The following is a 14994-nucleotide window of genomic DNA, read 5'->3' on the forward strand; positions in this document are numbered from 1 at the left end:
ATTAAACATATTTATAATCCATATAGAAGCATATAATGAATAATCACCATAATAATGACAGACAGTAAATTTATATATAACTTTCTAAAATCTTGATATACTAAAGTTGCTAAATAAATATCTACATGAACTTATATTAAAATGTTTTTCAAACAAATCATAAATATATTCTCTGAATATTGTCACCCTGTGTTCAGCTACACTTTCTCATTCCTTATAATATTAATGAAATTCTGAACATTAAGTGAAATGGTAAATCTCAAGCAGAAATTTTGGAATATTAGTTGTTGTTAAGGGTTTCCAGTCCTTCAGTGGTATCTGCTTTAATGTTTTCTCTGCACCTTTTAACATAACAAAGACACATCACTTCTACATTTACATCCTGAAATTATATCACACTGTATGGCAGCATCGAATTTTTCTTTCATTACAGGTACACTCTCTGTTTGTACCCATACATCACATCTTACAAACTGCATGCTGCAGTTATCACTGGGTTTGGTTTGTAATACATGGGTTGAGTTACTCTGACACTGTGCTAGCTGATCTGTGTTATTTTTCATTGAGAACTGGTGAAGACGCTCACGTTGTTCATGAATTCTGGCACTGTCTTTAATACTGCTATCATGTGGAAATTCTGCCGTCCTTTCTAAATAAAAATTATTTGTTGTGTCTTCAGTTTTGATGGATCTCCTACTTGAATCTTCAACTTGATGCAATATTTGATCTTCATCTTCAGATGGCTAAAAAAATTTCAGTAATTTTACTGTAAATGATGCTTAATTTTTTAAAAAATCATTCAATAACTTAAAAACACAGATTCATAGAACAGAAAATTTCAAACCACAAGAGATGTTGGCAAATTGCAAATCAAGCTGGATATTTGGTGTTTGAAAATCAAGGAGATTATTAATTTTTAAAATAGCAGGAACAATTATAATTCTTGTAGTAAAAATACAAATGAGTTAAAAAGGAGAAGGAAATTCTGTCTCTTCTCAGTACGCATAATCACAGTCTACATCATCCATCTTTCATGTAGAGGAAATGGTATACAACATACTCTTGAACCACTTAAAAAGAGTGGAATGAAAGTAATAACTTTGAAAGAAACAGCTAATATGTAAAACTTCTATTATTCAATCACTCACTTAGCAAGTAAAAATACCTGTATTGTACCTTTTATAGGCCCAGTCTCATAAAAGATATAACTTAAGGAGAATTATCAACTAACATAAAATAAAATAGTTAATAGAACATCTGAATAGCAATGAATATTATAACTGTTATATAAAATGTCAAATTTGAAGAACTTTTAAAGGTTCTAGATTTCAATTTACTAGCTTGAATGTTTCAACTTCATGAAAAAATTTACCTTTTAATTACTAAACTAACCAAAATATTCTTTTAATGAAAATCTTACATAAAGGAATTGATTATTCAAGTTGGAGAAAAGAAACAAAGTTAACATAAAAAAAACCTAAACTAAGGTATATGTCTCAGTTGATTGGCACTGAAATAGAAAAAGTAAGCTCACAAAATAGCACTGAGACTGCCTGGACACAAATTAAGAGAACACAAGCTCAATAAATTTATTTATTCAAGAAATGAACATTCATTTTGTATCTGCAATGTGAATGAAGCAGACATGATTGCTGCCCTCTTACAGCACACATCCTTCTGGGTTGGAATGATATGAACCAATTAATCACATACATGTACATATAATTTCAAACTGAGAAATACATTATGAAGAGCAAGTATGAAGCGTGTTGAGAGCATAACTGAGGGGCCTCATTAAGATTAAGGAACCAAGGAGGGGCTTTTAGAAGAAGTGACAAATTTAAGCTAAGACTTACAGGATGAGTAAGAGTAAGGTAGAGGAAACAGGGTATATAATGCACTGAAGCAGAAGAGAGACTCATAAGCTAAGGAAAGTGAAATGTCAGTACGGGTGAATATGGTGAGAGGAAGAATGCCAGAAGTCAGAAATGCTACCAAGGTCATGAACACATGGCCTATAGCCACTGTATTTTAGATTCCAAAGTAAAATAGAAATCCATTGAATGAATGCAAATAACATGATTTTACTTTAAGTTTTCAAAAGATCATGATGATTGTTAATTGGAGAAAAGCGGGGCAAGGTTAGAAGTAGAGAAATCTCTTAAAAAATAACCACAGTAGGTCAAGAACAAGATGATGGTACCTTAGACTAGGGTACTGACACCAGAAATTAAGTAGATAAATATTCATTTTGTTTTGGAGGTATAATTGATTGGATAAAATGAAAGATCGGGGGCATTCAGTTTAAAGTAAGAAAATAAGTAGATTTTGTAAAATGCCCCAAAAGATATATCCAATAGGAAACTGGACATCTAACAAAGGAACTGGGCTATAGTCATAGGGTTGAGAACTATCACTGAACAGAGAGTAAAGTCATCGGAGTACAGAGCATCACCTAGAGTTTGGAGGGTAGGTTAAGAGAAGAAAAGGGTCCTGCCCTGGCTGATGTGGCTCAGTGGACTGAGTCCGGCCTGAGAACTCAAAGGTCACAGGTTCAATTCCCAGTCAGGGTACATGCCTAGGTTGTGGACCAGGTCCCCAATTGCGGGGGTGCAAGAGACAACCAACCGATGTATCTCTTACATATCAATGTTTCCTTCCCTCTTTTTCTCCCTCCCTCCCCCTGTCTCTAAAAATAAGTAAATAAGTCTTTTTAAAAAAGAGAAGAAAAGGGTCCTGTAGCAAACGTTAAACATTACAACATTTAAATAGTGGTAAGGGTGAAAAAGAAGTGGGCAAAAGCATAACGTATCATTCAGAGAAGTATGAAGGAACTGAGATATTGTGTTATCATTAAAGCGAACAGAAGCAAATATTTCAAAACTAGAAAATTATTAATCATTTCTACAATATTACTAGGAATTCTCATAAAATAAAAACTGTCCAATGAATCTGGCAACATAGAGGTCATTGGTGTTCTTCCTTTAGCAAAAGCAGTTTGGACAGTGAGTTAGAGACAAAGGCATATATGAAATAGAGATGGAAGTATTAATGAAGTAGAATTCCATTAATCACGCAATTTAAGAGAAATGCAGCATTCCCACTCAGAAAATAACATCACTTCAATTATTCAGATTTAAGTCTACAATAACATTTTATAGCTTTCTTCATATAAGCCTTGAGCCTTTCTTTTGTATGTATTCTTGGCTGTTTTAGGTTTTCAATTATTGAGTGGGGGGAAAAAAAGCACAACTTTACCATACACACACACATATTGATAACAATCACTTTTGTAAATAACAATGAGCACATTCATCATCGTTATAAATGTGGTGTTCATCTGCATTTTAATTTTATTTCTTTCATATTTTCTTATATTTTTAATATTTCCACATTTCTGTTTACATTTATTTCCACAATCTATTGGCTCAACTGTTTTTCTCAACTATTGGTTAACTATGAGAAACACAAAGAATTCAAAATTAGTAGAACATATATTAATAAGCCAAAAAAGGAAGGAGGGAGCAAAACTTACCATTTCTGAACTAGAACTGAAACAACTATCTGTTGGCCTTGGAGAGTAACTGGAAGACTGACTACTCTGTGAAGACTCAAGATCTGAAAATAAAGGTTTAATTTATGAAGAATGGTATTCATTAATACTCTAGAAAATACATACATAAGCACAAGGTATTTGCTAGTAAAATTAAGTTTAGCTAACACATTAAAGAGCTGGTTGGAGCTGGGCAAAGGACCTTCCTACATGCAATAAACAATGAGTACTATTTATTCATGCCTTGGGTCACAACTGATGCTCTCTATAACAAAAACTAACCTCTGCCACCTGATAGACACAGAGGATTTAGCTGAACTCAGATACCCTTAGTTCATCACTCTAGAAGGAAACTGAAACCCTCATGGAGCAGGTGTTTCCTGAGAATGGAAAGCAGAGTACACAAAAGTGAATGATAGAATTTCACTAATAACATGATCTAAGGGCATTCCCCCACAATAAGTTTCATTCAATCCAAAGATACAATAAACTCAGAATCATTAGTGAGGAAGACAAATGTCTGTTGAATGAAGCCTTAATCATATGTGGAATCTAATGAGCAAACTGAATTAACAGGCAAAACAGAGACAAACTCATAGATGGAGAACAGATGAAAGCTAGTAGGGGTGGAGGGATTGAGTAAAAAAGAAAAAGGACTCAGACATGGACAACAGTGTGGTGATTACTGGGGGGTGGGGGAGAGTGGGATATAAGGGGACTGAATGGTAATGGAAAAAATATACAATAAAGATTTAAAAATAAATAAAAAGAGAAAATGCAGATCAAAATGTAACTACAATTTAACACTTTATGCAAGGCACTTTAATAGTTAGTAGGGATACATGGTCATAATGCTCAAAGTATGCAGAATCTTATAGTGAAGAGACATATTTATTAAAAATAGTCCTAAGATTAGGTACAATAATGCAGGTCATACAAGGTACAGAAGTAAAGAAAAGCCAAGTGTGATGAGCTATAAGGGAGGAGACATTTGATTAATAGCCATAGAGAAAGCACAATAATAAAAAGTTGATTTTGAAAGATGAACAAGAATTTTCCAGAGATACAGGATGAAAAATAGCATATGGCATGGGAAGGAAAAAAGTATAAGGACATACATTAATGTTAAAGAAATTTGCATTTTATATTATCTACCAATGCATCTAATACAGTGTGGGCTAAAGAAGGGTGAGACTAGCTGAAAGCAGGTCAGTTAGGAGACTAACTAAATTATCTAGTGATGAAATGATGAAGATCTGAAATAAGGCAATAGAGTGAAATTGGGATGGAGAAGAGGCCAAAGATTCAATTTTAAGAAAGCTTTCAAACAGCCTTAATTTTTACATGTATGTAGCTTTAAAAATTTTTGTGAACCTGTTTTAAGTTGAGTACTAAAATCTGAGAAAGATTAGACACACACTCATTCACGTGACAAAAAAGAAGAAATTACAATGATACCACAGAAATTCTAAGGATCATAAGAAGCTACTATGAACAAATACACACCAACAAATTGAACAACCTAGAAGAAACAAAAAAATTCTTAGAAATACACAGCTTACCAAGACTGAATCAAGAAGAGAAAATCTGACTAGAGAAATTACTAGTAAGTATATTGAATCAGTAATCAAAAATCTCCCAACAAAGAAAAGCCCAGAGCCAAAATGGCTTAACTAGTGAATTTTATCAAACATTTATAAAAGAATTAATACAAATCTTCTCAAACTCTTCCAAAAAAACCCAAAAAACCCTGAAGAGGAAGAAACCCTTACAAACTCATTTTACAAGGCCAGCATTATTCTGATACCAAAAACAGAAAAGAACAGTACTAAAAAAGAAAACTACAGGCCAATATCCCTGATTGATATAGATGAAAAAGTTCTCAAGAAAATACTAGCAATCCAAATACAGCATATTAAAAGGATTATATACCATGATCAGGTGGGCATATCCCTGGGATGCAAGAATGGTTCAACACATGTAAATTAATCAATGCGATTCATCACAATAATAGAATAAAAGAACCATATCATCATCTCAATAGACACAGAAAAGGCATTTGACAATATACAACATCCATTCATGATAAAAATTGTTAACATATTAGGCCCAGAAAGAACATTTCTCAATGTAATAAATAAAGGCCATATATGGCAGGCCCACAGATAACATGATACTCAATGGTGAAAAGCTGAAAGCATTTCCTGAGATCAGGAAGAAGGCAAGGGTTCCCACTTTCACCCCTCTTAGCCAACATAGTACTAGATGTCCTAGTCTGAGCAATCAGGCAAAAAAAATTAATAAAAGGTATCAGCATTGGGAATGAAGAAGTAAAATTGTCTCTATTTGCAGATGACATAAAATTTTAAGAGTCAACCAAAAATTTTTAGATCTGATCAATGAATTTAGTAAAGTTACAGGATGTAAAATTAACATGAAAAGAACCACTAATAATAGACTTTCTAAAAAAGAAAGAAGTCAATCCCAGTTACAATAGCATCATGAATAATAAAATAAATACTTAGGAATACATTTAACTAAGGAGGTGAAAGATTTCTACTCTTTACAAGACATTAATGAAAGAAAGTGAAGAAGACACAATTAAATAAAAAGGTATACCATGCTCATAGACTACAAGAATTAACATTGTTAAAACATCAATACTGCCAAAAGCCACCTACAGATTCTACGCAATACCCATCAAGATTACAATGCCATTTTTCACGGAAGTAGAAAAAAAGCACACTTAAATTTATATTGTACCACAAAAGATCCTAAATAAAAGAAATCCTGAGAAAGAAGAACAAAGCAGGAGACATAACACTTACAGATTTCAAGTTATACCCTAAAGCTATAGTCATCAAAGCAATGCAATAATGACATTAAAAACAGACAGACCAGTGAAACAGAATCAAGAGCCCAGAAATAAACTCAGGCATATACATTCAAATAATATTTGACAAGGGAGCCAAGAATACTCAACGGAGAAAAAACAATTTATTCAATAAATGGTGCTGGGGTAATTGGATATTAATGTATAAAAGAATGAAACTGGACCCATATCTTATACTGCTCACATAAATTAACTCAAAATGATGAAAGGCTTAAGTGTTAAGATATGAAGCCATTAAACTCCTAGAAGACATAGGAATAAATCTCCTTGACATGGGTCTTGGTAATGATTTTTTTAATATGGCACCTAAAGCACTAGCAACAAAATTTGTTTTAAAAAGTGAGACTTCATCAAACTATAAAACTTCTGCAAAGCAAAAGAAACCATTAACAAATTGTGAAAACCACCTATAAAATGGGAAAAAAATATTTGCAAACCAAATATCTGATATGGGGTTAATGTCCAAAATATATAAAGAACTCTTAAAACTCAATAGCAAAAAGAAATAATCACCCAATTAAAAATGGGCAAAAAAGTCAAATAAGCACTTCTTCAAAGAAAATATATACAAAAGGCCAACAAGGACATGAAAAGATGTTCATCATGGTGATGTTAAGGAAATACAAATTAAAATTACAATGAGATATCACCCCATGCCTGTTAGAACGGCCATCATCAAAAAGGGAAGAGATAAAACAGTAGAGTGAATGTGCAGAAAAGGGCACCCTTGTGCACTGTTGGTAGGACTGTAAATTGGTGCAGGTACTATGACAAACAATACAGAGGTTCCTCGAAAAACTAAGAACAGAACTACCATATGATCCAGCAATTCCACTTTCAGGAATATATCCAAAGGAAACAAAAACACCAACTTAAAAAAAACATCTGCACGCCCCATGTTCATAGCAGCATTATTTACACTAGCCAAGACATGAAAACAACCTGTGTCCACCAACAGAGGAATGGATAAAGCTGTGATATGTACACACGCACACACACACGCACACACACGAAATATTTTTATACCATATCTTTTTTTTAAAAAAGAAAGCCCTACCATTTGTGACATGAACAGACCAAGGGTGTATTATGCTAAGTGAAATAAGATGGAAAAAGACAAGTATTATGTAATCTTATCTGTGATTCTTAAAAAACAAGCAAACAAAAATACAAACAGAAAGAGAATAGACTCTTATTTACTGGAGGTAAAGTGTGGAGAAAGGGAAAACAGAAGGAAGGTGGTCAAAAGGTACAAATTTTTCAATTAGAAGATAAATAAGTACTAAGAATGTAATATACAACATGGTGACAATAGTTTCCACTGCTATATTTGTGACTTACGGCAAAAACCTAAATCTCTAACATAGGAAGATTCTTAAATATCAAGGAAAAAAGAAATAGCCCAAAACTCAATTGGTCAAAAGATATGCAAATGACCATTGAATATTTTTTTAAAAACACTGGGCTTCACTCAGATAGAAAGTAAACTCAAACTTCTATCTATCTTTGTAAGAGTCACAAAAATTCTTAAATTTGGCCACAATCCCTTTTGCTGAGGTTGTGGAATAAAACACACATTTCTGGTGGAACTGCCAAATGGTGCAACAGGGAATTTGGCAATATCTACAAAAAAAAAAAAAAAAAGTACTTTAAGCCTTAGCTTTACATTGTTGAGAGGTTCTGCAACTTTAGGTGAAACAATCCATAACTAAACCAATTACACTATAGGCTAATTTATATAAACAACAGTTAAGTTCCTACAATATCTCAGCTGAGTCTTAATTGAAACAATGCTATTCTAGGATTCTGCTGTATCTCTCCTTTGACTCAATAATCCCACCCCTAGAAATTACCCTGAAAATCATCTCCACAATTAAGTAATATACACACAAAGTTGTTCTCTGCAGAATTATGTTCAAATTAAAACTATAAATTATTACATCCAACGACATCCTACCAATGACACTCAAGCAGGCGATACTTCTGCTGGACCCTGTATATAAAAGACACATCTAGTAAGGAGAGCCAAAATTCCTAAAAGAAATACAGACAAAAACCATGAAGGGAATTTCACAGATGACCTGTGGATGGCCAGTCAATCTAACCAATAATCAGGGAAATATAAATTAAAATTGCAATGAGATAGAATGCCAATAATGATAAAAAGCTAACCCAGTGCAAGTGAGATTATATAACAAATAGGACTCCTATCTCGCTAGCAGAAGTTTAAACTGGCACAACCTCTTTGGAAAACAGTTTTGCATTACCTAGAAGAGGTGAAGATGTGCATATCACATTAACTAGCCAATTCTACTCCTAGAATTATATATCCTAGAGGAAATTTTTATACATGTGTTTACCAAGAGAAATGCCAAGAACTGCCAAAGTAGCATTGTTTACCATAGCAAAATATTCAAAACAACCTAAACAATCATTGCCAGAAAATGTATAAATAAATTATGGTACATTCATATGAAAGGAGGCTGTATAGCAGCTAACAAATGTTAAAATTACTGGAGTTTTCATGAGTTTCAAAGTAGGTGAACCTCAAAATATAGTGTCCAGCAGAAGTAAGGCCTGTTTAAGTGTGGATCGTAGGGTCATAATATGGGTGTAATAATTTATAGCTTTAATTTGAACATTTCACCTAAAATGTCATATGGTGTGCTGGAGTGTGATATTGCTACGTTACAGAATTACACGCTTATGATTTTGTAATAAAAGATTTATAATAAAAAAGGGGCATTATTTGTGCCAGACTCTGTATCTTACTGGGAGGGGAAAAAAAGGAAGTTGCAGAAAGAAAGAGTTAGCCTCATTTGTAGAAAGTTCAAAACCAAGCAATGTAAAAGTCTATGTAGGATATCACAAATACCAAATTCGGGATAATAGTTACCTCTAGAGGGCAGGATAGGTAATGCAATTGAGAAGATCTTAAGAAGTACTGGTTACACTTCCTTTTTAAAAAAATATAATCTTTATTGTATTTTTTTCCATTACCACTAAGTCCCCTTATATCACTCTTCCCCTAGCAAACACCATACTGTTGTCCATGTCCATGAGTCCTTTTTCCTTTTTATGCATTATTTCTTAAAGTACAAAGTGAGTACAACAGTATGTTTTATTATTTTTTGTTAAATTGTACATATATATGTATCAATCATGTATATTATATTTTACAAAAAAAATAAAAGCAATTTTAAAGAATCAATTGCCTTACTAGTACATTCTAAGTTAACTATGAAACATATTTGCTGGTAAAAATATAAAAAAAAAGTTTAACTGATTTCAGTTTAAATGTAAGTTTTTTTTTAAGAATAAAAGTCACCTACTGTTATACTGACAGATTTTCTCTGTAGCTGTTGGTGTGCCTTTTAGTGAACACAAACCTCCTTCTTCTGCCAGATTCTAGAAGAAAAACAAAATGTTAACAACCTCTATATACACAATATCCACTTACAGCTCCCTTTTAATTCCACCAATTCATTTCTACAGTACTCTTCCTTCATATTACTTTAAATGAACAAAGATGATTTTATTTTAAAAGTTAGAAAAATTAGCCTGTGATGAACAATAAATGAAATGAAATTAAAACTGCTTCAGAAACACAAGTGAAAGAATAAACATTTGCTAAGAAATTACCAACAAACACAAAAGGCTTCAGGTAGTCATAGTAAATGTAGTTGGAAAAGACAAAGATACTAAGTAATTTGGAGATTTATTCTGTTATTCCCTTTCAAATTTCTTAAGTTGGATAGCAGTTTGTTTATTTTCAGTTTTTTTAAGTAAAAGCTTTTAAGAGGTATAAATTTCATGTGGAACACAGGATTGGTTTTGTTTTCCATCAATTTCTATAAAATTTGTAACTTATTTCCATTCCTTTTCTTTTTTAAAACAACATCGTTTCTTAATTTAAAAGAAGGAAGGTTAAGCATCATTTTTTGTTGTTGATTTCTAATTCAATTAGTTCTTATCAGAGAATGTGGCTATGAATCACTGATTATATAAATCTCTTAAACTTTATGGCTTACTACATGAATTATGTTTACAAATGTACCATGAACTTATAGAAAATATATATTCTCTGTAGGTGGGATATAGAGTTTTAGATAGACAGGCAGGATAGAAGAGAAACTGCAACCAAACCAGTTTCCTTTTCCTCTTAGGCATACAACTATAATAGGCTACACTTCCTACCCTTCCTCAGAGTTGGCTTGGATGTGTGATTTAAGTTCTGGCCATGGGCAGAAGCAGTGTACACCACGGGCAGCCCTGGCCCATAAAAATATTCTTCTCAGCACTCCACTTCCTTTTCCCTCAGCACACACTACTGATATCAGCACACACTACTAAAATATCGAAACCAGCAGTTAGAGTCCCTACCAACTTGAGGCCCTAAATAACTTTACGCAGTAGAGCCTCTTCTCTAACTCCACTATTCAATCATTTTTAAAGTCTTGTATGTTCAACTTAAAAAAAAAAATTCAAGCCCCACACTTGCAGCAGGAATATACAAGCTGAAAAAGCTATATGGACTTCATGGCAGGCACACACTCCTATACCTACGTCAGATCTGTTGATAGAAGAAAACAGACAAAGAAGAGCATCCCAAAGAGAAGAAACTGAATTGTTCAAGGAAACTTGCCCACACTCTAGGACAGCAAGCCTTCACAATGCCTGCCCAGCAGGGTGTCATAACTGGTACGGATCAGTAACTTCTATCTTATCTTTTCTCAATAGGCATTTATACTGCACTTGCTACAATACTATGTATTTTCTTTAGGTGTCTATTTTGCTATCTTTTATTTTCAACCTTTATTATTATGTTTTACATGTTTCTTAAAAAGTATATAATTTTTTCTTTTCAATTTATTATTCTTTGAATCTTGATAAGAAAAATCACCCCTTCATATTTAATATATTAATTGCTAAGCAGATTCTGTCCCTTACATTTTATGTTTACCATTTATGAAGAAGTGTAATTTCATTTTTTCCCCCACCTTAATCAGGTCTCCTAGCATGACATCCACTCCTTTGAATTCTGAAGTTCTATGTGTTTTCATTTCTCCAATGAAGAAATTACTATTTAAACATTTATATTTGAACCTTTTTCCTCTCCTACTTTAAAATTAAATATGTTCCAGTTCAAGATGGTGATGTAGGTGGATCCTGAACTCACCTCCTCCCACAGACACACTGAATCTACAGCTACATATGGAACAATTTCCTCTGGAAAAAAACCCCAAAATCTAACTGAGAGACTCCTTCCTACACATTGAGCGAACAAGAAAAAACACACATCAAAATGGGAAGTAGAGGCTCAGACACAATTTCACCATAAACACCACCCCAGGCATGGCAATCCACAATCTGGAGGGAACCCACAACTCCAAGCTTCTCCCTGAGGAGAGGTACACAATTTTTTAAGACATGTACTTAAGAGCCATCAAAACATCAAGATTTGAAAGCCAATAGGGCTTGTGTTCACAAGACCCACAAGCTATAGCAAATTGAGAAATAGTTCTTAAAGGGCTCATCCAGGCTCAGTGTAGCTCCCTGCCAAAGCCTAAAGCAGAGGCAGCTTTAGCACTGCCTTATCCAGTCTTTGGTGGGAGGGCGGGGATGTGGGGGTGGGGGTGGGGAGCCTATTAGCTTATCTTCACAGCTGTAGTCTGACAGTCAGGCTTCTGATTAAACTCACATCTAAAGGCCAACCATAATCCTCTCCAAAGACCATGGAGCCTGGGAGCTATTTTTGCCCTCTCCCTCTGCGTCACTCCAGGTTGCCAGTATCTCCCCAAAAAGGAGCTGTGCACATGTCTAGTGTCCCAGTTTTTGTGGCTGCTGATGAGGGAACACCCCTTGATCACCTCACTCTTGGTAGCCAATGGGGCTTACATTCAGGGCTCCCAAAGAACTATAACAAGCAGAGAAAGAGTTCTTCACTGGCTACCCCTCAGGGAAGAGCATAGAGACTGCAACAAACTCCCAGTCGGTCTGTGAAAGAGGCCTGTTAGTATATCTTCACACCTGTGGCCTGAGAGGCAGGCTTCTAATTAAACATATATCTAGGGACCAAATGCAATCCTCTCCAGAGACCAGAAAGTCCAACAGGTGCCCTCTTCATGCTCCCCTCTGCCCTTCTCCAGCTCTTCAGTGTCACCAAAAAAGGAATTTGCACATACATCTGGCACCCAGCTTTTGTGGCTGTTTCCCAGAAGACACATTTGTTCAAAGGGACGGTAGCAAACAAAGAAACAGTTCTTTACTGGCTATCACATCAGGACTTGAGGGAAAACAGATAGAATTGCCCTTCTCAAAGTATATTGGTATACTTACAAACAGACTTATCTATATGCCTGAGGGTCCAGTTTCTGATCACACTTAGTCTAGGTGCTACCTAGGATCTTCACCATTGGGTCACTGGCAGATTTGGCACACCCTACACTACAAAAAGCCACTAAAAATAAAGTAGGATACCTGGACCATCACAAAGCTTTGAGAAACAACCAAGAGTTGGGTCAGTGCTAGAATATAAAGTTTATTTCCTATACAGGGCCAATTCTTTTAGGCGAGGTGGCTGTTTTACCTAATGCATAGAAGCTAACAAAGAAGGTCAAGGAAAATAAAAAAAACATAATAACATGTTCCAAACAAAAGAACAAAATAAAGCCTCAGAAAAAGACCTTAACAGAATAAATTACCTGATAAGAGTTCAAAATAAAGATGCTCACTCAGGTCAGGAGAACAACACATAAACAAAGGAAGATTTTTAACAAAGAGGTATAAAAATATAACAGAGTACCAAACAGAAATCACATAGCTAAAGAATACAATAACTAAACTGAAAAATGCAACAGAAGACTAGATGAAGCTGAAGAAAGGTTCATCAAACTTAAATACATGGCAGTGATATTTATCCGGTCAGAGGAGCAAAAAGAAAAAGAAAAAAGTGAATATAATGTACAGCACTTATGGGCCAATACCAAGTAGCCCAACATTCACATTACAGGAGTCCCAAAAGGAGGAGGAGGAGAGAAAGGGCCAGAAAACTTCTGTGAAGAAATTATGGCGGAAAACTTCCCTAAGCTAGGAAAGAAAACAGATATCCAGATCCAGGGGGCCTATAGAGTTACAAATAATATAAACCCAAAGAAACCCTCACCAAGGCACATTATGGTTAAATTATCCAAAGTTAAAGACAAGGAAAGAATCTTAAAAGCGGCACGAGAAAAGCAACTTCTTATGTACGAGTGATTCCTCATAGACAATAAGCATATTTTTCACCAGAAAATTTCCGAGCCGGAAGGCAATGGCATGATATATTCAAAATGCTAAAACAAGAAACTGCCAAACAAAAATACCCTACTCAGCAAAGCAGTCCATCAGAATCGAGAGATTCCCAGAAAAGCAAAAGCTAAAGGAGTTCATTACCACTAGACTGACCTCACAAGAAATGTTAAACAGACTTCCTTAAGCAAAAGAAAAGGACACAAATTAGTGAAAGGAAAATATATAAAAGTATAAATATCACTAGTAAAGGTAAATATATTGTAAAATTAAAAATACTCTAGAGCTGTAAAGGTGGTGGGTTAACCACTTAGAAAGCTAGTATGAAGGTTACAAGACAAAGGTAATAAAAATAACTACAATAATTAATAGATACACAAGATAAAAAGGTATGTTGTGACATCAAAACATAAACTATGGGAGGAGTAAAAATGTAGAGCTTCAGAATACATTTGACTTAAGCTTTACCAACTTAAAATAGACTGCTTTAAATGTTATTTTTATATATGCCTCACACTAACCACAAAGCAAAAATCTATAGTAGGTATACAAGAGATAAAAAGATATCTAAACACACCACTACAGAAAATCACCAAAACAAAAAGAGAGCAAGGAAAAAAGTACCAAAGGAATTACAAAACAACCAAGAGACAATGAAGAAAATAGCAGTAAGACTGTATCTACCAATAATTGCTTTAAATGTAAATGGTCTCAATTCTCCCATCAAAAGATACAGAGTGGATGGATAGACTTTAAAGGAAAAAAAAAAAAAAATAAGACTCATGTAGATGCTGCCTACCAGAGACCCACTTCAGACATAAGGACACAGACTAAAAGTGAAGGGATGGGAAAAAGATAATCCATGCAAACAGAAGTCAAAAGAAAGCTGAAATACCTATATGTATGTATACAAGACAAAATATTTTTTAAGACAAATACTGTACTAAGAGACAAAGAAGAACATTACATAAGGAAAAAGGGTCTATCAAACAAGAGAATATACATTTGTAAATATTCATGCACCTAACATAGGAGCACTTAAAAATATAAAGCAAATATTGGAAGATCTAAAAGGAAGAAATAGACAGCAATACAATAATATTGGGCTAGTCAAAAAGTCCATATGGTTTTTTCTGAAATATAAAAGACAAAACTTTCATTTTCACCAATAACTTTTTTGATTTGGAAGTTTTGAGAATGCTGGCCATCTCCTGCTATTAGCTACTAGTGCGTAAAGGCCAGGGGTGCTGCTAAACAT

The 14994-nt window shown here is 34.2% G+C and overlaps 1 protein-coding gene across 1 annotated transcript in view; it reads right to left on the minus strand.

The window, feature by feature from the left end:
• Nucleotides 1-344: 344 nt before the first annotated feature.
• Nucleotides 345-14994, minus strand: part of REDIC1 (regulator of DNA class I crossover intermediates 1) — a 48552-nt gene continuing 33902 nt past the window's right edge. The window contains exons 9-11 of the mRNA XM_054590885.1: nt 9779-9854; nt 3536-3618; nt 345-743 (exon numbers count right to left, since the gene is read on the minus strand). Coding sequence (XP_054446860.1) covers nt 345-743; nt 3536-3618; nt 9779-9854 — 558 coding nt within the window. The remainder of the gene's footprint in view (nt 744-3535; nt 3619-9778; nt 9855-14994) is intronic.

This window comes from Pteronotus mesoamericanus, unplaced genomic scaffold, assembly GCF_021234165.1.
Source record: "Pteronotus mesoamericanus isolate MK-2021 breed Mesoamerican mustached bat unplaced genomic scaffold, CSHL_Meso_final scaffold_21, whole genome shotgun sequence".
Taxonomy (NCBI): Eukaryota; Metazoa; Chordata; class Mammalia; order Chiroptera; family Mormoopidae; genus Pteronotus; species Pteronotus mesoamericanus.